The sequence below is a fragment of the Pundamilia nyererei genome, unplaced genomic scaffold (assembly GCF_000239375.1).
Source record: "Pundamilia nyererei isolate P.nyererei 1_Seehausen unplaced genomic scaffold, PunNye1.0 scaffold00018, whole genome shotgun sequence".
Taxonomy (NCBI): Eukaryota; Metazoa; Chordata; class Actinopteri; order Cichliformes; family Cichlidae; genus Pundamilia; species Pundamilia nyererei.
In genome coordinates, this window is record NW_005187419.1 from 4,663,105 (window position 1) to 4,687,189 (window position 24,085).

Below are 24,085 nucleotides of genomic sequence, written 5' to 3' on the forward strand. Positions count from 1 at the left end.
CACACACAGACTGTATATAAAGGATGGACAGCCACTGTGACATCATTCTGTGATTTTGAACTCCAAATGTCTTAAATCATCAGTATTGCTGCAATGCATGTACACATTTTTATGCTAATTAGTCCTAAACAACAGACAAATAATAATTTAGCACAAAAAAATTGTCAAAACTGGCAAAAAATTGTCAAACTTTCTTGGAGAGTCTGTACCACAGCACAGGTTGTAATATTTGTCAGATAAATCCATTAAAAATGCTGCAAAAGGCACCAACAGTGTAAACATGATGGAGTTCAGTGACTCAAATTAGAGGCACTGAGGCCCATTACTGGAAGCCACGCCCCTATGTGTTGGTCGAGTTATAAAAAATTTATACAACTCTGTTACAAAGGGGGAAACTATCCATTTCGACCAAAAATAACAGGTTAAATACACTGTTTCCTTAAACTCTGAAATTTTCTTATGTGCCTTTAACTGTTTTACGGTTTTGTGTCTTTTTTTGTTTTGTTTTATTGAGGTGTGGGAATCGGCGGCGTGAAACCTGGAGGTAAGTCTTTCATACAGCATACATTAGCAATGTTCTGGCTGATTTGTGTCTTTGGATGCACAAATGCACATATTGTAGTCTATTCCTTCGATGGGCATTAACTCTATGAGTGACTAGGGCTGCTAAATTATGGTAAAAATCTTAATGGCAATTATTTTGGTCAAAACTGTAATAGCTAAAGTAATATTTTAAAAAAAGCAAAGTGTAAAATAATTTTTCTGTTTCCTCTCAGTTACTGGTGCCCTTGGAGCACTGGGTAGCCGATATGGCAACAAAGCAATGAAGACTGGAAGTGGGTTTAATCTGCTTGATTTTCTGCCTCTTATGTCTCTTTAACCATACAGAGGGGATATTTAAACTTTTACTTTGTTAAATATTTCAGTTGGACGTTATCCTGCAGCCCAGCTTGGTGTTGGTGAGCAAATCAAACATGCAAAAACAATTTCTCCTGTTTAAAAGGGATCCATCACACAGTTTTTAAAAATGTTTTTGACCATGATATTACTTGGGATTTACTATGCACAGAAAGATTCTGTTGATGCACCTGGTTTAAAAACTATATTCTTTAACTATAACTTTAACTATATTCTGTATATGTATTATTTTCATTGTGCCCTCAGGAGGCTACAGATCTCTTGGATTAGGAGGAAGAGCTGGTCTGATGCAAGGTGGATATGGAAACCAGGGAGCCTATGGTACACACTCAAACCCTCACAGCATACTTTTTCATTCTTTTCTCTTGGATGTGGTCAGTCTAGTTCATGAAATAAATAATAGTTTATTAAAAATGTATGATACATTTTCCCTGTGGCTTTAGGTGCCAGTCTGGGCCCAGGAATGGGGCTGGGGGCTGGGCTCACAAACGGACTGGGACTGGGATTGGGCCAGGGAGGAAAACGTGGTAAGACTGATATATAAAGAAAGACTTAATAGGCCCTATTTATATATCTTCCTCTTTAGAGAGCCATTTACTTTACTTTGTGTTTTTGTTATTAGTCATTATTTATTACTCGAAATAAATAACTATGTGTGCTGCTTACATGTGTTACATATGTCAAGGTTGTTGAAACTTTACCCTCACTGTTCTGGTTTGCAAATTACCTTATACATTTTTTTTACCCTTATGATTCATCATAATTATCATAATAACAATGCGACCAATTATTTTCGCAGTACTTAAGATATTAAGCCTCCCAGTGTGGTCTGGTGCAAGATTGGGGTTATTTTTAGTTGCGCTCACACCTAGCAGCAGAAATCTTGGCAGCCTGTATTGCATGCAAATCCTGGCAGAAAACCAAGAAGGCTAAGATGCAACCAGTTTTCTGAAAGGTTGAACTGCTACAACTCATGTCACACCTTTTACAGATATTACACAGCAAGGATGAGGATGAATCTAACAAACGGTTGGATAGCAGCTGCAGGGATCTTTGTAAAGAAATATTAACTCTGTGTTTTTGTGACCTTTCAGCTTATGGTGCTGGCTTGGGAACACTTCCAGGTAAACACTTTTGTTTCCTTGTGCTGTATGCACAAATGAGAGTAAAGAAATTGGTTTAATAAACACAATAAGTTGGACCCTGTCAACCTGTCAGTGGACATGGTATATGGGGCAGACTGCATCTCAGCTAATGGATTATGTGACCTTGTAGTATTGAGAGAAACCCAGGATGTCAGTGACGTAACCCCAGTGCTGATTTATTTAAAGATGAGCTGTTTTTGTTTCCTTGCCAGGATATGGATCTTTAGGGGGCATTGGCTATCTTGGAGCACGACCAGGTAAGTGATGAACTATGTTTCATGTGATGTCCTGTTCTTTTAGCTTTGAACTGTTTTAGGCCTGTTGCCAGACTTGATGCAGAGGCATGCATAAACATCAGCCTTATCAAGCTGATCAGCAGAGATTGTTTCTCAGAAGCTGTCTTAATACATTATACAGTACAATAATAATACGCCCACATCTGTGACACAAGCACTTTGCAGAGATTGTGTCTTTGCAAAAAAAAAAAACAACCCTCCTAAACTGTAATACGCTGGCCTGCGATGCTGCTGTTATCAGTGACATCTGCTTTATGGGTTTCACCCGTGCAGGTGTAAAATCTGTGGTGTTTCTGTGTAATCAGTCTGTCTTCATCTTTGCTGACTTGTGATTCACTGCTATTGATGTTGATTTCATGTCTTTATGTGCATGAAAACAGATCATCTGTATCTATTTTACTATCATCTGAAGACTGGTCTGTTTTATTTTGTGCGCACAGTTCATCGTGTCTATTGGTGTTTCATCTCGACTGCATGTTGCATGACTTCCTGGCTCTTTCAGCCTAGTGTTTCGAAACCAGATGTCCTGAGAAAGCTCTGACTGAGATCACCCCATGCTCATTGGCTGATGACTTGTGGCTGACATGTTGTTAGCCAATGACTTGTCCTCATTTGTGGTTGTTAGAACAGCAAGAATTTACTAATTAAAATACATGTTTTAGTCAGCAAGGGAGCAAATGAGTGAGGGCCATTTTCCCATAGACTTTTTTGTAACCCTAAGCTTTTATGCAACCAGAAGCATCCCTGCCAGGTATTAGAAAGAATGCAATTTTAAGACACTTCCACATTGGCTTCCTTCCCCTCCACCACTCCAGCCCCCACCTGTGGGCTACTTATTATTCCTTATGCTGCACACACATGGTTTAAAGGCAAAATAAGAAATTACTCACACTCACACTTTATTTGTTTTTTGCCTTTGAGATATGTTTTAAAACTGTTTGGCGACTCTGGTTCTGGCTCATAGTAAATGTAAATATGCTTGTAGTTTAAACACATATTATGAGTAAAACCTCACTTTAAGAATCAGAAAAATTTCAGTTGCTTTTGCTGTGGACTGCAGGCTTCTGCTTTCATGCCCACTCAGCTCTGTTGTTGTGTGTCATACACAGATGTTGCTCGAGTCAGGATATCCTTTTGTCTTGTGCTTGAACGCTGGTGTGTTTCTTGACATTTCAACAATTTGTGAAGGAAACAATGTGTTGTCATGTCACGTTTTATGTGCTGGTGTCATTACTCTAAATGAATGTGTAAGTCTGTCTGAGTTCCCACTGATTCTATCTTTGGTTTGGTTCTGATTTTTCTGTGGATGCTCCGATTTATATTACAAACTTCAAAGAAAGGCTTGAAGTTTGCTGCTACAGTGTGCTGCTGGACCTCAAAGAAACACTGTTGTCTCTGAGGTGAGATGAAGTTGTGAATGCATGCTGATATCTCTCTGCCAGGTGTGTCTGCAGAACATTTGGTTGGACCTGAGATGGCCAGTCAGGGTCAAGCTGTTCAAGATCTTAAACGAGAAAAAATCAGAGGTCTAGACTCGTTTGGAAAGCAGGAGGTCAAAAGCTTTGATTCAACAGTCCAGTCATCGAGTCTTGGACACACAACACCTACTGTTCAAGGACAAAGTAACCACCCTGCAATACCCAAAAGAAAGCTGGCCCCAAATCATGAAGTCATTTTGGGAGCTGGAAGTCCGAGAAGACAACTGCCTGTTGATAAAGACAACATCCAAAGTCTGGGTTCTTATTCATCTCAGAGTGCCCGAGACTATGATTCATCCAAACGTGAAAATCAGCGAGTGGAAAACTGTGGATCTCCTATTAATTTACTAGAAAACAATCGCTTAGGTTCAGGAATTCAAAAGGGTCAAAGTTCAGTGGCTCAGCCGCATCTTGGTAGCACGACGTCACAAAAAGAAAAAGACAAAACCTCTCGACTACCTTTTTCAGAAGCTGAGGATGTAAGAAGACGTATTTACGCGACTCCACTGGATCAGAGAATAAGAGATTATTTCTCTGCTGTGGCAGACAGGCAGCGCGTCAAAGGACTTTTAGCTGAAAACGCAAATGGAATCAGAATCCGTGGGACTGTTACGGTACAAGATGGCAGATATAGTACTGCAAACCTTCCAGCAAAAGGAGGAAGGCGCTATGGAGCAGTGATCCCAGGTACTAGTGGAACCCTAAGTGTAGGCAGTGCCTCTAATAGAGCAGATGGACAGGAAGCTCCAGGCTTTAATGGAGATGATCAGAGTGCTAAACAGAATTCCCAAACTGAACATGATGTCAAAAAGCCAAAAGCCCTCCCTATCCCAGGGCAGACTGGGAGGAATGCCCAGACTCCAAGTAAGAGCAAAGCTTTTTCACCATCTAAATGTCTTTTTTGATTCATATCTGTCTGTCTGTGGTCCGTTCTTGAGATTTTTGAGAAACAATTTCATATTTCTGAGACTGGCTTTCAGATTGTTGTTTGTGTGATGTCTATGCTTCTAAACAGACTTTAGTTTCCTCTGCTAGTTGGCATTGAGACTTTTGCTGTACTAGTCAAACAAAACACTTTACCAAGTCAGTCTTTTAAACTAGTGACTCTAATTGCCAGTATAGTTCTGCCAAAATCCAAGTTCAAATTTTTTGGCTTAAAAAAGTTGAACTAGTCAAACAAAAGAGGCACTTTTGAAAGGTTTTCCCTCTTCTAATGTGACCAAATGTAAAATTCATGCTGAAAAACTAGCGACTGAGCTGTTTTCTATGGAAGCCCGTTTCCGCCACTAAATAAAAACAAAAAACTAGTATCCATAACTCGAAATTTCGAGTTACTTTTCTCAAAATTTCAAGTTAGCTCTGCCAATCAAAAATCTACGTGAATGAGGTCGCTTTCTTGTTACCCGGAAGCATATGGCGCAGAGGAACGCGCACTCAAAAACGGATCCCAACAAATTGCGAGTACGTTTGCTGATAGTCACGTCATGTGATTCAGCTAAAAACACAGGGATTTCATCATTTGTGAAGCCACGCTGACAACACTCAGCAATCTGTGCATTCACGACTGGATGTACTACCAGTAGCTTAGTATTTTCAGATGCTCATATTTAGTTTTAACCAAAAAATAAATAAACAAATTAGACTGCATTATATATAACACACAATAATTACATATTAACATGATAAATATAAGCTGCAAGGCAGTGGAGCAATCACCTTGGAAAACCTTGAATCATGACTTCTAACCTCGGTTTGGTGAAGGTTTGTGATTTTGGCTTTCAGCTCTGATGCACCTTCAAGTCTGTTTGGATATCTTTGCATTTTGTAGGAAAGTCAAAACACATGCAGTGCACACCGCTTGAGCCATAGTAAACAGCTGTTTGTTATCTTAGTAGCTTAGATCTCTTGGGCTGCAGTTGCCAGTGATACTGAAAATAGTCAATCTGGGCATTGCACTGAGAGAAATTCAAGATTTAATCACTGGTGAGAGCAGTGATCATTGATTAGATTTTAGTTTCCATGTTCAAATCCAGAAGCTGCTACACGACACAAAACTGAAACCAGTGTGGCTTCAGCCTGTTTTTTATGCTAATGTGCATTCCAGTAAGAGATTTGCATTGTTCTTGGTAACAGGCTTCTGATCATACTACATCGAGTGCTGGGAGGAGCTTTGAGTTGTTCATTTGTTTTTATGTTTTCTCGTTATGTATGAAATTTAACTCTAAAACAATATATGTCACATGTACATTCTTCCTTCTTACAGCCGGGTTTTGTGTGTGGTTTACTGTCTGTGTGTAATAATATTGCTGGAGTCTTTATTAATCAAATTAGACCATATCTAAACTCATATTTATCCAGATTGGAACCCAGGAATGTATAACTTGTTTTGCTGGGAGCAATAGTAAAACATAAAAAATCCCAAATACCTCAGTCTTTCATCTGGGTATCTGTGACTTAGGGAGTGATTTTAGGTGGTCGTTGTGGTTTTTAGGACTCAGTCCAGTGGAGAGGATCTCCCAATACAAGTCTGACAAAGATGAAGACATTTATGGCCTGATGAGGTTGAAAAAGCGTTCCATAACTGTCTTTATTATGTAAGGAAAGGAAAAGTGAAGTGCGTTTAGCCTAAAGTAAATCTCGGGTGATTTTGCTGAGCTTGTTTACCTTCTTCTCAGGTTATGCTGGTGGAGCGGGAAACTACATGGGAGCAAGCCTGGGCGCTTTGGGTTATGGAGCAGGTAATGCTGGGCAATGAGACATAATTCACGAAGACTAGCTGCTGTTTTTAGCAGATGGAGAGGTAGGTTTACAACTTTGGTAAAGTCTTCCGATGTGTTGCCAGCAGGGTTGGGACAGGGAGCATATCTGGGTGGAGCAGCTGGAAAACTTGGAGGTATGCATGTAAATTTTCCTTATTTTGTCTTTTCTTTGCTTGGAGATAAGAAATTATGTTTTGCATTTCATATTCTGTGTTTCTTCCTGTTCATCTGAAATTTGTTTTACATTTTAGCTGCTGCTGCACTTGGGCAGGGTGGTTATCCCCAAGGTGTTGCAGGAAAGTCGACTGGTAAGGCTGTAACATATTTATTTGGTCTCTGTCGGCATCATTTCCCCAGGCTTCACTGAACAGTTTAAAACTTTTAACAGGATGCTTTCTTGGCCTGCTAGATAATAATTTGGATGCAATTTGAAAGCACCTTTGGGTCACAGTTACACTATCTGAACCAAATTACTAGGCCCAGTGTTGGTCAAGTTACTTGAAAAAAGTAATCAGTAACTAATTACTGAGTACTTCCCCCCCAAAAGTAATCCCGTTACTTTACTGATTACTTATTTTCAAAAGTAATTAATTACTTAGTTACTTAGTTACTTTTTAAAAACCCGATTTACAACCTGAATAGGTAATAAAGTGATAGATCTTTCAGCCCAATTCTACTTTTTCGACATAATCCATCATACAAAATGTAATCAAATGGAAAGGTCTCTTTTTTTAAACTTGTTTTATCAGTTTTAATCTTTTAACTTTATGCATCAAGCAAAAATTTAATTATATGCAACATTCTGACTTGAATAAATTAGTTTAACATTGAAACCTATTTTCTGCACATTCCAGCACATAAAATAAAATACTTTTTGTGTTTACACTCACTCTTTCAAATAGATGCAAGTAAAACACAGCAGAAAATAAATAAAGTCAAAGACTCAGCGGTCCTGTTGCTCTATTTTCACCTGTAATAGGCGGAGGTTTACCCTGGTGCAGGTGTGCTGCGGTCAGTTGAAGAATCCGCGAGTTTCTCTGTGAGTTTCCCATTACCTCATTGCATACTCGGTGCTTGTTTGGAAGTTTAGGGGTTTTTTTCGCTGTAAAAAGAAGTTTTCTTCCCACGCACAATGGACGCTAATGTTTTTGTCACTTTTTATGGAATCAAACTCAAAGTAAGGTCAGTACTTCCACGCTTTAAACGCTGCACGCTCATACTCTCTCCCACAATCGATATGTGATCCATTGTTGATCTGCACACAGCTGTTGTCACTAACGGCGCACTCGCTTACGTCACTGTCATGAGACATTCTCGCAAAAAATCACGGTTTTAGTAACGCAGTAACACAGCGTTCCTACGGGAAAGTAACGGTAATCTAATTACCGTTTTTGCAATAGTAATCCCTTACTTTACTCGTTACTTGAAAGAGTAATCAGATTACAGTAACGCGTTACATCTCTGACTAGGCCAGCTTACCCGTTACACCTACAGGAGCTGCTCAGCCATAGACACCCAGGACACGAAGATCCACAGTTTTTGTGTTGCTCTTCATTCCAGAGGAGGTTTGGACCACTGTAGTTACTGAGTCAATAGAGATGTGGTGACATTTATTCAAAGATCAAGCGGTGTGGCCCTATCCTTGTATGCATGGAAAAAAAATTCCTGGTGGAAGCTTTCTGGTCTGGTTTATAGTCTGTTTTCACACCAAATTCTGTTGGCCAGTCACAGTTGCACAGTCTTTGGTTATATGCAGGTAAATAGTTCATGTATAAAACAAAAGAAAACGTGCATTTGCTGACATGCAAACAACTAGCCACTGACAATGATCTCACGGACATGCCCCCAAACAGGCCGTTGTCTCACCAGACTAGCCAGTAAATTTCCAGACTACCTTAATAATCAGGTGTTTCTCAGTCTGTGTGCTAAGCTGTTTGGCTACTACCTTTAATTTAAACAGAGGCTATCAGTTAAACTCATGGCAAAGAAATGGAGGCCTATTCATGGGTCTCTCCCACAGACCCCGGGGTCCTGTGCAGATGTAGAAGCTTGTCAGAAAAGACTTGAGGATATGCTTGATAAGAAAATACGAAGTAATTTGCCTACTCGAATTTTGTTTTTAAGGCAGTGAATGGAGGTAAGGCCTCAAAGCCAGACAGCATAATTCCTACTTTGCCTTGTAAACCAATCATTTGCTTGTCAGTTGTATGTGAGGAGGTAAAGAAAAAAATCTCTACCTTACGTTCAAGGTCACACCAGAGGTTTCCTTTCAGATGAATGATTAATAAGTAAGAGACAAAAACAAGTAAAACAATCAACGTGTCAGCCATCTTTAAACTGTCCTGTTAATATACAGTTGTTCTTTTTTACATGCAAGAAAAAAGACTTATATTCATGTAAACTTCAGTCATGTAAATCTATATAGAGACTTAAATCTATACATCATACTCATCATCCCATTAAGTAAACAGTGAATGTGTGTTATTACAGGTTATGGTGATGGAGCAACAGGATATCTTGGTGCTGTGGCAGGGAACGGCTTGGGTAAGTTCAGCAAGTTAGAGAAGTATACATCAAAGAGTATTTACACTGAGGAAAACTTTAACCTGCACTGGCAGAGAATCGTTCGTCACTCTGCTTGGTGTCAAAGACAGCCCGCATCAAAGCTGTTGATATTCAGTCAAGATGGACTTTCTCTTTGTTGCCGTTACTTTTGTGTTTCACTGTAGGCTGAGGCAGTTTTGCAAAAGCTTTGTCTAGCACGATCACAGACTTGAATTTTTTCCCCTCTCTTTCATGTATAACTGCAATCTTTTAAGTGCTTCTACATCTCTCCTCTCAACAGGTTACGGGAATGGTGACGGCTATGGAGCTGGTGAGTGAAGCCTGAATATTACTGGAGCAAAATGTGTTGTGAAAGTCAGTCTAGCTCTCGACATATACAACATAATTAGTGCTAATTAGTACTATGTTTCAGACCTTGCTTACCCTGCAGAGTTAGCCGATGGTGCTGAGAAAAAAGCAGGGAAGAGTGAAGGTAACAGTTCTGAGGAGCGATAACCTGCTCAAAAAACCCGTGAGGAGTGATGGCACTAACCTTTAGAGGCTTAACCCATGATACTGGATAGCTTGACAAAGTAGATGTCAATAGAAACGGCTTCCTCTAATATGCTCAGTGTGATTTTTTTTATCCACTGGGTGTAGCTATTGTCTCTGATTTATTGAAGCTGACCAGTTAAATCTGGTGGTTTCTGCCCTCCTGCTCCCGTAGATGCTTTTAAAACTAACAACTAGTTAATCGGTTGAATCGATTAATGACACAAGAATGTTTGACCTGTGTGTTTATGTTTGTCTTTTTTCAGCCCTCAGTCCTGGAGGCTATGCTGGACAGGTCCAGGGGGGCTATGGTAGGAGATTTAAGGAAACTCTCTCACATAAACCAACAGAAGTAAACAGAAGGGCTCAAAAGCATTTGGTTATAGAATATAAAGCATCTGTTCTCCTCCAAATCTGTTTGAATTTAATTTCAAACCAGTAAACACCCTGCATGGAACATAAGCCTTGCATTTACCAGCAAGGAGTGATGCCTACATGTGCTTTCTGCGACGTGTGAAGTCTTGACTCAAAAAGCCCTCTCGTCCTCTTTCAGGAGCACTTGGGGCAGGCCTGGAATCAACTGGTGGCAAATATGGTGAGCAACGGTGACAGCACCTCGCCCTTCAGTCATGCTATTAGTCAGGCAACTGTCAGCGTGGGTTTCCACACGTGACTCAGACTATAGTGGTGGAGAGTGCACAGCTTGCTGATTAATCATGGAGGTCGAAGGGTGAAGAGAGAGAGATGACGATGTATGAGTCAGATTGACCATTTGATTTTCTTCTTCCCCCTGCAGGAGGAGGAGCTGGTCAGGCTCCTTATGGTAATGCCCCAGTGCTTCCTGCTGGACTGGAAGGTAGTAGATACATGAGCTTGATATCATAGCTGCAACAATAATCATTGCAAAATACCTGCGCCACACAACATTGTATATTATATCAAACTTTTGCACATCATAAAAGCTTCACCATGCTATAAACAGGTAGTGTTACACTTTTTCAGATCAGTACATCACATCATGGGAAGATATTGTATGTCCTTTCACGCTACACTAAACACTTTCAGGATATTGTCTATATAGAGACATTTTTGTCCTGCACTAAAGAGGTTTTTTCTTGTCAAATGGTACAAAATAACAGGAAAATGTAATGTAACACAGACGTAGTGACTTTATTACAAGTAGATGAATGTGGCTTATTCTGAGTCCTGCAGACTAAAGAAAAAAAATCATAGACTTAGATAAAAGAGGGAAATAGATGTAGCCACCCATTGTTTTCTGAACCCATTTTGAAGTCTCAACATTAGCATCGTCCTCATTTTGGCGTTAAATATTTTATGTATTTAAGAATAAGAGTAAAATTCTGTAAAATTTATTTGATAAATTCATTTAAATTATCTTTTTTTTTTTTTACAGTGTACTTTACATTTCTTGATCTGGGCATGAGGGGATGATTTAGATGTAGAGTTTATCAAAGTCTAGAGCGAATAAGCCTTTATCTGAATGGTCTCAACTGTTAGGGCAGCAGCTGCAGCAGTGTTTTAATTAAGATGAATGACTGGGTAACTGCTGTAAACTGGAAGTATGAGTATAGTAATAGGAAATAACTCAATAATCATAGAAAGTCTGTTCATATATGAAGATCGTAGGCTTCCCCTTTTGTCTTCGAGTCATTTTGCATCTTGTTATATGAGGACGCTTTTCACTTCACTATAAATTTATAAAGTGAAAAATCCAGTCATGCAGGTTATTGGGACATCATCTTTGTTTGAGGGGCCTCGAAATGCTGCATAAACAATGATCACGCAACCAAAATGAAACTGGCCTAGCCCCAGCCTTGGTATACTTGTTAGTATAAAGTATATAAACGAATACATCAACAAGGCTTACAATTTTCTCTTTTTCTCACATCCTGTCAGTTTATCACAGTATTAAAGCTCAGTGAACTGCTAAATAGTCACATTTAACCAATTTTTTTCACTGCCCACAGGTGATGGCGGCTATCCGTATGCTGCACAGCAGCTTGGTCTTGGAGCTGAAGGTGCTAAATCTGCAAAATATGGTGAGAAAAAAAGTGTGAGAAACTCTAAAGTGGAAAGTTACCATGCGGCCAGATAAACTGTGTCGTTTTGGTTTTCTTTTTTTCTAGTTCAGTACCAATGAGGTCAAAAGCCTCAGAGATAGTGAAAAATAAAACTCATCAGAAGCATTGTGAGTGCAGATAAGCTGCAGGGCTGTTTCTATGTGATCCTGCCTGATATTGACTCTTTATTGTTGCCCTTTTTCTGTGCTGTTTCAGGCCCCGGTGCAGGATATGGAGCTCAACAAGCAGGTTCAATTTAATGCACTTTTTCTCTCAAAGTACTTCCAGTGTACTCCTAAATTCTCAGAGTGTACTCCTGGCATGTTTGCAGATACGTACGTCCCAAGTCCTAGCCTTAAAAGTGTAATTTCTGTTGTGTGTGTTTTATTAGGGTTCGGTGCACAGCTAGGGCCAGCTCAAGATGCTTTGGGTAAGAAAACCACTGACACTTCCTCATTTGTGATGAGCTACCACTACTGCTGCTTCTGGTTACCTTATTAGTCACGTCGTTTTGCACAATATCGCAGCACAACAGACAGCACACAACAGATGTTACTGTGCTGAAAAATGCCTTCATATGTAATAATCACGTGATTTTGCAAGAGTCAAAATATTAGTGTCCTTTACTTGGATTCTTTTAAAATAAGAATAGCAACACAAATGTGATGCAGTTTAAAAAAAAAACTTATTCACTGTTATTCTTTTCACTTAAGTAGCTTGCACACTGAAAGTGCAGTTGCATGTATTATGCATTATATCCCTCTTTAGGAAGTGTATGTGACCTGCATAGTGTGATAGCTAAGTCCTCTAATGCTACTTTTTTTGCCAGGTTTAACACATAGCTGTTAGATTTCTTTGTCTCAATGTAACAGTTTCGTTTTTAGTGAATTTGTAACACTGACCTGTGCCGATTGCTTAACAGGAGAGCAGACTGGCAAATATGATCGAGTGAATGCTGCCCTGGGTAACGGATACAAAGGTGAGAAATAGTGCACGAAGGTCTGGTTAACTAATAAAGTGGAGTTAATACACTTTTTCTTGTTTTCTGTCATATATTTACGGAGCCCCGCAGGGGACATGGGAGGAAAAAAATTAAGATGGACTTTTGCGAGATCTCGCAAAACAAACTCGGGATCTCACAAAACTTTTGCGAGATCTCGCGAAACAAACTCGGGATCTCACAAAAGTTTTGCGAGATCTCGCAAAACAAACTCGGGATCTCACAAAAGTTTTGCGAGATCTCGCAAAACAAACTCGGGATCTCACAAAACTTTTGCGAGATCTCGCAAAAGTTTTGCGAGATCCCGAGTTTGTTTTGCGAGATCTCGCAAAAGTTTTGCGAGATCTCGCAAAAGTCCGTCTTAATTTTTTTTTCTCCCATGTCCCCTGCGGGGCTCTGTATATATTTACTGTTACAGTGACAGATGGTTGTATTAAACATGGTCAAATAGTGAAGTCAGTGTATGACCCGTGAGTCAAAACCTCAGGTTTCCCACTGGTTTGTGAGAATTGTTTTCTACTCTTTGATCTGTGTGATGTCAGAGAGTGGATATTCCCAGTATTGTCATCTCAGACGCAAATCTGCTGTTTATGCGGGGTTGTCAGCTACAGTTGGCTTAAAGCGAGAGGAGCGCCTTCTCGTCCTGGCATATGCTATCATGTCCTTTGGCAACTGAGAGATAACAACAACTTTGTTGAGATCTTCAATCTGCATTAGGTCGCTTGAGTTGTCACACGTTTGACTATAGTTAGTGTCCCTTTGTCAGACTTTTTCTCTTAGAGATATATATTTAGTTCATTTAGTTTATTTCACACCCTGAAATTAAGCTACCAAATACTCACTTAGTCTTAGGGTGTGAAAAAAAATGGTTACACTCAGATAGAAAGGCTGGTTTAGGTACCTCTTCACAAAAGGTCTGCTCGCTGAACAATAATAGATTGACAGACCAGTCTTTCTAATGCCATACCTGTGGCTAACTGACAAACCAGACAGGAAAACGAGCCCATCTGCTTGCTATCTAGATTTTCTTTCTGCCACTGGCAGCCAATAATATATAAATTGGCTTAAGTGGACGGTGGCCTTTAAGGTGGAGGTGACTAAAACTGCTTCTTCTGCTGTTTTCAAACATACACTGCTGCTCTGAACTATACTGAGACAGAGGCGAATCACCACTTTTCTTCTACGTCTTGTGAATGCCTTCTATCTAGCACTCACACACATTCACTCTCCAATAAACACATCTGAACTTGGGGTTCAGTATCTTACCCAAGAATACTTTGGTCCTCCTGAGCTACAGTATGCTGTCCTATTGTCCTATTACCCAAGCCTCGCTGCCACCATCACGTGTGTCACCTCTTGCACGTTTACCCAGAAAGCTAAACCATAAGCCGTATTCGAGAGTGTATAATGTTTATTTCTGGGTGTTGCATGTGAAAAAGAACAGCTGCGCAACAAAATCTGAACCTGCTTAGTTTGTAACTGTACAAAGGTGATGGGTGAAAACTTTAGCTGTTAGACAGTGGATGAGCACCAAGGTAAAGCATAAGATACATAAGGATTATTTCGAACTGTGAATTATGCAAAGCTACTCTAATAGAGTCCAATAATAACCTTACAGGAAATGGGCACAATAATTCCCTTTATTAGTATCAGAATCAGAATATTTAATTGTCATTAAGACAAAAGCAAATGCTGCTCCATTCAGTGCAAAGAAAACTGTATAACTATTCGTAAACTTGTATTCTATGTACAAGAAAAGAAGTTTTAATAAAGAAAGTATAAAATGGTATAAAAGCATGAATAAATAAATCTGTACACATATGTTTATGTTTGTGATTGAGTCATTATTAATTATCGTTATTGAATATGTAGGTTTATATGGGTTTGAATGTGAAAATTAGACATAGGATGGGCTTGTTTTGGACATTTTTCACACATTTTTGTGTGATTAATGATTCTCTTCCGTATTAATGATCTTTGTGCTCTCCCCTTTTCCTCTGTGTCTGTGTCTAACCAGGCTAATTCCCACGACGTTGACCTCTTCAAGTGGATCATTACCATAAAGTGTTCAGTCCAATGAGGTTGCAGAGCTTTTCTGTGTGATTTACTCTACTTTGTTATGTTGTCATGTCTGTATGTCTTTTGTTTCATTCTTCTCATCCACCTTGTCCTTCTCTGTGAACGGACATCTGTAAACCAGATGTCTGTCTGCTTGTCTCCCTCCTCTCAAACCTGCAGCACCCACGAGTTTGTTCCTGGCAGTGCTAAAAAGGCTTGGTGGTGATTGATAAACATAAATGGATGTGAAATGCAAGAAATATGTCCCTTTGTTTTGGAATAATGATTTGTTCTGTTTTAATCCAATAAATTATATCACCCAGTGACGCTAAATAGAAGCTTCTGAGTCAAAACATTTTGTGTGCGATAGTGTGCTCTTTAATAGATACAATGAAACCTCATCCGCACACAGGAAGTTTTACCACTTCCCTTTTCGAGTTAGGTGACATTGCCAAAGAAAAAGTAAACACTACCACCAAAAGCAGGGTGAAATATCGACAAGAACAAAGTGTTCAGATATTATATATTTATTGTGCATAATAAAGCTCCATTTATAGTGAGAATAAAACACATATGGTATATTGGAACATTGTGCAAATACTTGAACTGACACATAAACTGCTGCAAAATGAATGCAGGAAAATTCATTTTGCTAATGATGTAGGTAAAATCATTATTAATGAGGGATAATAACATTATAAATTAAGGTTGAGCTGGATTAGCAGAAACTTTTATATGATCTACAACAGACATGGCTACATAATGTCTTCATATCTAACTGGCTTTAGGGAATACAAATGCATACATCCATAAACAAACACAAAATATTTATTAAATGTATTTGAATATATTAATCCAGTTTTCTGACATCTAGAACATTAAAACATTGCACAAATGATATATGGAGAAATATTAGTGACGGATAAGGTATAGTCTAGAAATTGCAAGATGAAAGCAAAGAACGAATCCTTCACGTTGAAGCCGAGTCTCTTCTGGTTAGGTTTTCAAGTGAATCCTGAGATCTGTTTTCAGTCCTGAAAAACAGACAAACAGATAAATAACCAAACAAATCAACACATCACCCCTTTGGCCCAGGTAGAAATAATCTTCCCTTTTAAGTCTTACCAAATTCGTAAGTGCGTGTTATTTTATGCCATACGTGAAGCTCTTGCGAGCAAAACTCTGGTTTTTCCAAGAGCTTGATTTATCCACAAACACACCCATTTTTGACAGGATGGCCGGTGGAATAGGATGAGCGTTGCGTGACACATACAGCTTTTTCAGACTTGGATTAATAGGAGTGGGTTTATATTCCGTGCATGACTTTCCAGTCAGACTCGGAGCACATTGCACTTCCACTTTGTAGAACAGCTGGCCGTGCTGCAGAGGACAGAGATCGGTTGTAACTCCAGAAGTCAAAAGTGGCTCACATTCTCCCAACAGGTCATCGTCCCACTTGCTGTCCTCGTCCCAGACTTCAAATCTGAATTTGGTAATTGATGAGACATCCTGCGTGCCCAGGTCGATGACCGTGGCCCAGTGTGGGTTGTTGTTGTTATAAATGACAGGAGTACGCTGAGCCACTGTTCCAGCAAAGTGCACCTTCACATAGCCATCTGTAGCAGTGGTATGGTCCCCCCACAGATCAGTGGCCCGCTGTACTGTTATGATGACCCGTGCCATACCTTTACGAGCTGGGCAGCAGTCTTGGTTCACGGCGGGGTCATTGTGGCACTGGCAGACGCAGGAATCCCTCGAGTCACTCTTAATCCCAGCCTGACAGCGAGCGCTGCAGTTTCTCCACAGGCCTTTCTCCAGGATGTAATGGCTAATGGCAGAGCGCAGGTTTTTCCGGGCTTTGGCTGTGGCAGGAAGCAACTCATGAAGGGAATTTAAGGAGTATGAAATGATATCTGGATTTTTTGGTAGGGTTTCCAGCCATTCCTTGTAGGCAGCTGGATTTTTTTCCGCAGAGAAGAGAAGGTCTGTGTCTGTGGTATGCCCACCTTTTATATCTGTAAACCTGCAAAAGAGGGGACTATTTCAAACAGATGTGCCGAAATATTAGCTGAAAATGTTAGCGTGAGTTATTAAAGGGTGAAAACAGATAAAACATTTCAGGTAAAGTGAAATCATGTAGTTTAAAATAGACATGCATGTGACTGAAAGTAGCCTGGCCAAGCTGGACAATGCAACATCACATAACCTCAGGAACGACTAAACAAAGCACTGGAGGTGTTCACTCGAGCTCCCGCCTTTCTCATTACTTATTTCAATCCAATCAGTCATCGATGGGGGGAATATTGGACAGGACGTTTTGATGTTGTTGCTGATCAGTGTGTAATAAAATGTTCTCTACCTGTCATTGAAGAGGTCGGAGAAAGAGTTCTTATTTTCCAACTTCTCTGAAGCTTTCTGGCAGTGTTTTGTTTCGGCTTTTATTGTAGCTTTAATGCTCGCAGACGCCTCAGCTTCCAGACACAGCTCCACCTCCTCCAAGCTGAGTCCCTGCAGGCTGGCCTGACACTGCTTGATGCTGGTCACAGAGTCAATACTTCCTCCGAGCTTTACCTGGGATGATACATGAAAGACATATAAAGAAAAGTTTACTTCCTTTTACAATGCCAACTTTTATTGATTAGATACTGTGTTTACATATTTTCCTTTACCTTTGTGATGTAATGGGTACCGAAGTTGTCAATCAGTTTGAAAAATCGTTGTTTGAATTCTGGGGCGTAATATTTGGGAAGATCTTTCACTGCTTTCCGAAATTCTGTGTGCAGCTTTGGAGTATTTGACACTCGGTAGCTTGTTCACAGAGAGAAAAGACAGAAAGAGTATAAAACAAGCGTGTGACACTATCGCATTTATTTCATAAAGGGTGGAGTTCCTTACCTGTAGTACTCACACGACACACTCTGGCTAGTGAAGCTGAATTTGTCACTCTTTGTTTTCTCCATGGAGTACTCTGCCAGTTTAGAATTGGTACCAGCCAGCATAACAGAGCCACTTTTGTCATTTATTTCAACTTCTAGATCGGTCTTCCAGTTGTTTTCAACAGAGGAGACGCTGGAACTGACAAGAGACTCGCTGGATTTGTGAAGTTTAGTGGAAACTTTGGCGCTGCAGGACTGCTTTGCCCTCCAGTCCACCACTGTCAGGGGTAGCTTTTGCTTTATGTTCTCAAGATAAGGGTTGGTACACAGCATGCATGTTTTATCTTTGCGTTTCCACACATTCATGTTGAGCACGAAGGCCCCTTTACGTTCCATTTTGGTGATGTCGAAGCCTTCTCCGGCCAAATTGATGCCCGGAGCAAATTCTGCATCGGCGCACTGTTTCGGTGTCCCTTCTGTGCACGACTGAAACGTGCAGTGAGGGAGGGACAGCAGGAGGCCAGCACAGATCCAGATGTTCACCTGAAACATGTTGCTGCTGATGTGAACGCTAAAAAACAAACAAACAAATGAAGGTTTTCAGTTAAATAGAAACAAGTATGTTTATTAGTACACAAAGAGTTCCTTCCAGTTTTTAAATTCTAAACGAGACCTGACACGATATCAAATCTTCGCTTAAAGAAAATGAACACTAACAATGTAACTGCAATAAAACAGCACATGCAAATTAATGATAAATTCAAGAAATATTTTTTCAAGACAGAGCATGAAAAATTTGTCTTACATCTTCCGTTTTTGAAAAATTAACTAAACTTAAAATGCAAGTGCAGAGAAAAGAACAGCTACACTGACAAGATATCGAGTTTTTCCATTTTTAAACCAGAAGAACTCTGAGACTGCAAACCTCCTCACTCTCTAGGCAGTATTTATTCTTTACGCTCACTGAGTCACAGCAGCAGTTGGGGAAACCTTGACTGAAACTCTCCAAATCAATCCAGAGCTTTCAGTCTCTCTAAAAATCCTGAATCAGAGACTCCTGTTTGTACACTGTTAAATCCCCAATATTTCAGTCAAGATAAACATCTATCATCTATAATAATGCGTGAGCCCTCTTCAGATGTGTAATTGTGCATTCGGTCACTTCTCTAAGGCCTTTTTAAAGTACAACAGCATTTGTTGTTGAAAAGTTCCAGTCAGGTTTTTCTCCTACATAAAGCATATTTGGTGGCTTCAGACAAGATAGCGTTATTTTAATGTTGCTGGATGTTACTGGTGCTTTAGTAGTCTGGCAGAGCCCTGTGGTTTAAAATCTTATCATCAAAGTGGATCAGTTTCACTTCTGACTGATTATATTACATCTTGCTTTGAGACTTCTTTTTTGTGGTGTACCTCAAAGCTCTATTTAAGTAAGGACCAATTGTTTTATTTCAGTACACTTCGACTTGCATTTAGTTTTAGAAAGTACTAAATATATAAATAAGGCTGGTACGTTTGTAACAAGGTCACCTATGATGTTTTTTGGGGGTTGTTATTTTGGGGGGTAATATAAAACTTTTGATCTTTTAAGAGAAAACTAAGGATATAGATCTGACTTTGGCTCCAAAGATGTTAAATTTCAGAGCACCGAAAGTTTCCTTTAGCTAACTGAGAATGAAAGAACCCTTTTCATATTAGTCGGCCTCTCGGGTTTTGTGAGTAGTCCAACCAACATTTCCAGCATTTTAAAATGTTTCTTCACAATTGACTGGGAGTCAGCCTAAGATTATTTTGAAATAGCACTTTTAAAAACTAATTGTTGTGTTGCTTGAGGTTTGCTAAGAGCCGATCTTGATTTTATTATTATCGTGGTTTTTTTTGATACACGTGGAACAACATTGATCGGCACAAGTATGTTCTATCCCAAAACTTTTTTGATGTTCTGGGCAAATTCTCCTGCAAAAATATAGAGAACTGTGTAAAAGTCTAAAGCGTTCTATATATTTTCTGTCCCTCTCTCCTGTTCGTCATGTGGTTAGCTCTCGCATCACAAATTCCTCTACTGCTGCTAAATTTCTGATGCTTTCAAGTTAGTTTTACCTCCTTATAACGATGTGGATTTACTAACAAATCTTTTTAAGAACTCTTGTCTCTCTACTTTAGACAACGTTTGTCCTGTGAAACCAGATTAGCTCCTGTTTCTAAGTCGTCCCCCTGGATAAATGACAACATTTGCTGTTTAAAGCGTTCCTGCCGCAAAGTTGAGCGACTATGGAGGAAAACACTCCACACTCTTTCACTTAAAGGACCTTTTAGTTGCATTTAACACTTCAGTTCGTGATGCGCGGGCTGCCTATTTCTCAGACCTAGTATCAACGAGCAGAGGTAACCCCAAGGTACTTTTTGACACCATTAGTGATATTGTTGCTCCTGCTCCACCTGCTGTTTCAATTACTTCGAATTACCTCGAATGAAGATTGTGAAAATTTTCTTTCTTTCTTTGTTGAAAAAGTTCATAATGTCTGTCTTGTCTGCCCCAACTCCACCTAGGCCTGTTATTTTAGAAAGATTCTTACCTGCGTCCTTATCTCAGCTGCTCAAATTAGTTAATTCGATGAAAGCGTCCTCCTGCTCTCTTGATATTTTAGCTGGATCTTTGTTTAAAAATGTCTTTCAGTCTGTCGGTCCCTCTGTGCTTACAATTATCAATACCTCATTGGTTTCTGGTGAGGTCCCTGGTTATTGGTTCAAAAAAACCTAAGCTTGAACCTTGGTGACTCAGCTCTGACTTTGGACACTCGTGCTAATTTGTTTGTTCGCTCCTGTTTTTATCATTTAAAAATATTGCTAAGCTGAGTCCCATTGTATCACGCTCAGAACTAGAAATGGTCATCCATGCATTTGTCTCATCTCGTTTGGATTATTGTAATTCTTTGTCCACGTGTTCATGTAAAGCCTCTGTGGATCATCTGCAGGTTGTTCAGAACGCTGCCGCAAAGCTTCTGACCAAGTCTTCTAAATACTCTCACGTTACACCTCTGCTGATCCAGTTGCATTGGCTCCCCGTAAAATTGACTTTGACATTCAGGGCTCTGCATGGACCTGCACCAACCTATATCAGAGATCTTTTACATCCGTACATCCCCAGCAGGTCCCTGAGGTCAAGTGATCAGGGGTTGCTGGTTGTCCAACATACGAGGCTGAAAACGAAAGGCGATAGAGCGTTTGTAACTGAGGCCCCCAGACTCTGGAACTCCCTTCCTTTGAGCCTGAGATCTGTGGACTCAGTGGTTTCATTTAAAAAACAGCTTAAAACTCAGCTTTTTAAACTTGCTTTTGGTTGATTTTTACTTTTATGTTTCAGCTTTTCTGTGAAGCACTTTGTGATTTTTATCTTGAAAGGTGCTATACAAATAAAATGTTACTTACTTACTTACAAGGAGCTAAATATACAGTTCTTCAGGCTTTCTGAAGGTCTTTCAAAGGTTTTCTTTGGACACTTGTTGCTTTCACAGTGGTTTTCAATCAGTCCTTGTACCCCACCAGCTCCTAAGGAATATTTTTTTATTGCAACATCTGTTTTTGTCTTAAGTACTGCATTTCCATGTATGTCTGCATGTACTTCAGTTTCATCTACTTATTATTTTCACAGCAAACTATAAAGAGGGGTCGGCCAAGACTTTTGCACAGTCAGACTGCAGATGTGATCAGACGTTATCTGTTGTGGCTCTTCCACCTTGTGGCATCCTCCTTACCCTTTGATCTCTTCTTTTTTTTACTGCACTGGATTTGTTAAAAACCAGAATTATTGTATTTTTTCCTCATTAAAGAGCTTTTGAGTCTCCAAACCTTCTATGACGACTGTGGTTTAGCATTTTTTGCGCTTAAACGAGCTCCGTGTTGCAATGGACTTGAGTTACACATAGCAAACTCACTGAACATTTAAATGCATTGCTTTCAAAGATGCAATATGACTAAACTCTACCACACGATTGCTTCTGCTGCAGAACGCAGAATGATATGACCCCCCCACCAGCACACACACAAATACACATATTGCTGCATACATTCAGTGAAGAAAAAGATCATATCGATGTAAGCACATGAGCAAAGACTCACCTTCAGCTTGATGGTTCACAGTGCAACTGTGAAACTGACAGCAGTTAGCAGGAATACCAGTGCTTAATGTATAAGAGTCACAAAAGCAGGGCATGGGGGTGGGGTGAGGGGGTGTGGTATGAAGTGACAGTGGTCTCTAAAAGAACAGAAAGGAAACAAACAGTGCTTTAATAGCTCTATCGGTCTTCAGCTTACCGAGCACAAGGGGGAGGAGACGATGGTCTACAGACACACATGCACAAGTAGTGACAACATAAAAGCTCGACTGGCTTTCCAGTCAGTGAGGAACCAGAGACCACAAACCTATCATTTCTCTGAAGTGGTGGGAGGGAGTGGTGGGTTCCTGAGAACCAAGGTTTCTTTACTTTGTACAAGTGGCGTGGTCTCACAAAAGCTTATTACAGGAAACAGTTTAAGCAGCAAATACTGACAAAGAAACACACATAATCTGTAGAAAGAGCAAATGAGGCCTCATACGGCATAAGAGTATTTTGAAAAGACATTTTATTTTGCAGTAATTAAAAAAAAGTAAATCTAAGTCACACAAATATAAAAAAGAACAACTATTAAACAAAGGAAATCTATGAAATTCAACAGCACTGCATGAAAAATATCTAACTGTGAATCCTTTTCATTCTCTCACTACCTCAAGGAATAGGAGTAACGCTATAAAAATGGCCGACAAAGCAACTAAAATGAATAAAACAGGCTAGCGCGTGTTATAAGTGCCTCTACATAAGAAATAAAAATGAACACTTGCTAAAATAATGCATATATATGATTTTTAATTAAGCTTGGATTTCAGCTTTAATATGATCAGCTGCAGTGATCATAATGAGATAGCTCATGCTTTATTACCAGTGGGCAGAAGTATAACCTTTACTTTGAACTGCTAAAGATGTTGTCACAGACATATTCACTGAAAACTAAAGATAAAAAAGATGTTTTCTGATCTTTTGTTCAGCCAGTTCTTTCTTCACAGATGTATTTGTTTTCTTTTATCATCAGTTGATAGTTTCATATATCAGTTGGTGGGGTTGTGCTAATTGGTGATTCTAAATTGCACATAGGCATGAATGTGAATGCAAATGGCTCTGTGAAAGACCGGCGACCTGTCCAGGGTGTAACATGCATCTTACTCTAAACCAGCTGGGATAGGCTCCAGCAGCCATGGATGAATGGATGGATTATCAATAGATATTTAATATGGGATACATTGTTCACGATTAATTTTTCTTTCTTTCCAAAGCTTCAATAGAGTCTCATCCAGGGCCAAGAATCTATAGTTTTTTAATTATTGTTATCATCAATATTGTGATATGTGGTTTAAACTAACATAATAGAAATTTGCTGATACCTTATAGTCTTTGAGTACTTTGAGTACTCCGGGAGAGTAGAAAAGCGCTATATAAGAATCAGTCCATTTACCATTACCATTTACCATCTTCATCACATCACACTATTATTATATCATACTTGGGACTCTTGGTAGTAATGCTCTGATTTTTCCATGAACTTGATTGGTCCACAAACACACCCATCTCTGACAGGATGGCCTCTGGAATAGGACGAGCATGACGGGACACATAGAACTTCTTCAGACTTGAATTCATAGGTGAAGGTTTATAGTCCGTGCACGACTTTCCGCTCAGACTTGGAGCGCACTGCACATCCACTTTGTAGAACAGTTGGCCGTGGTTCAGATTACAGAGATCCGCTTTAACTCCAGCAGTCAGAAGTGGCTCACATGCTCCTAATAGGTCATCATCCCACTTGTTGTCCTCATCCCAAACTTCAAATCTCAGTTTAGCTGATGAAATATCCTCTGAGCCCAGGTCGACGACCATGCCCCAGTGTGGGTTGTTGTTGTTATAAATGACAGGAGAACGCCGGACTTCCTTTTTGTTGAAAATCACCTTCACGTATCCATCTGTAGCTGTGAAGTAGTCCCCCCACAGACCAGAGGCCCGCTGTATTGTTATGATGACCCGTGCCATTCCCTTACGAGCTGGGCAGCAATCTTGGTTCACGGCAGGGTCATTGTGGCACTGGCAGATGCAGGGATCCTGTGAGTTGGTTCTAATTCCAGCCTTACAGCGATCAGTGCAGTTTCTCCACAGGCCTTTCTCCAGGATGTAATGGCTAATGGCAGAGCGCAGGTTTTTTCTGACTTTGTTCGTGCTAGGTAGTAACTCATGCAGAGAGTCCAGGGAATATGACACGATATCTGGGTTTTGTGGTAATGTGCTCAGCCATCCCTTG

General features: G+C 39.9%; 2 protein-coding genes and 2 long non-coding RNA genes across 5 annotated transcripts in view; 3 read left to right on the forward strand and 1 right to left on the reverse strand.

The window, feature by feature from the left end:
• The first annotated feature begins 774 nt into the window (after positions 1-774).
• LOC102202839 (uncharacterized) lies at positions 775-1,229 on the forward strand. The gene is made up of 3 exons (XR_311537.1): positions 775-836; positions 927-959; positions 1,165-1,229. It is a non-coding gene; the product is annotated as an uncharacterized LOC102202839 (long non-coding RNA).
• A 790-nt stretch (positions 1,230-2,019) lies between these two features.
• LOC102203032 (uncharacterized) lies at positions 2,020-6,572 on the forward strand. Its single transcript, XR_311538.1, has 3 exons — positions 2,020-2,042; positions 2,276-2,320; positions 6,513-6,572. It is a non-coding gene; the product is annotated as an uncharacterized LOC102203032 (long non-coding RNA).
• Positions 6,573-6,588: 16 nt separating this feature from the next.
• Positions 6,589-15,154, forward strand: LOC102193151 (glycine-rich cell wall structural protein 1.0). Its single transcript, XM_005726306.1, has 13 exons — positions 6,589-6,637; positions 6,683-6,730; positions 6,848-6,904; positions 9,087-9,140; positions 9,442-9,471; positions 9,959-10,003; positions 10,246-10,287; positions 10,489-10,548; positions 11,681-11,752; positions 11,990-12,022; positions 12,165-12,203; positions 12,696-12,752; positions 14,791-15,154. Exons 1-13 carry the CDS (start codon positions 6,589-6,591, stop codon positions 14,793-14,795), a joined length of 591 nt encoding a protein of 196 aa, XP_005726363.1. The 3' UTR covers positions 14,796-15,154.
• Positions 15,155-15,369: 215 nt separating this feature from the next.
• Positions 15,370-24,085, reverse strand: part of LOC102203506 (perforin-1-like) — a 12,745-nt gene continuing 4,029 nt past the window's right edge. The window contains exons 1-6 of one of the 2 annotated variants that reach the window (XM_005726253.1): positions 21,824-21,946; positions 17,727-18,278; positions 17,501-17,639; positions 17,191-17,402; positions 15,957-16,854; positions 15,370-15,865 (exon numbers count right to left, since the gene is read on the reverse strand). In XM_005726253.1, coding sequence (XP_005726310.1) covers positions 15,975-16,854; positions 17,191-17,402; positions 17,501-17,639; positions 17,727-18,259 — 1,764 coding nt within the window. In that variant the 5' untranslated portion in view covers positions 18,260-18,278; positions 21,824-21,946 and the 3' untranslated portion in view covers positions 15,370-15,865; positions 15,957-15,974. Of the gene's footprint in view, positions 15,866-15,956; positions 16,855-17,190; positions 17,403-17,500; positions 17,640-17,726; positions 18,279-21,823; positions 21,947-24,085 lie in introns of those variants that run through there. The other variant, XM_005726254.1, reaches the window with a different exon arrangement.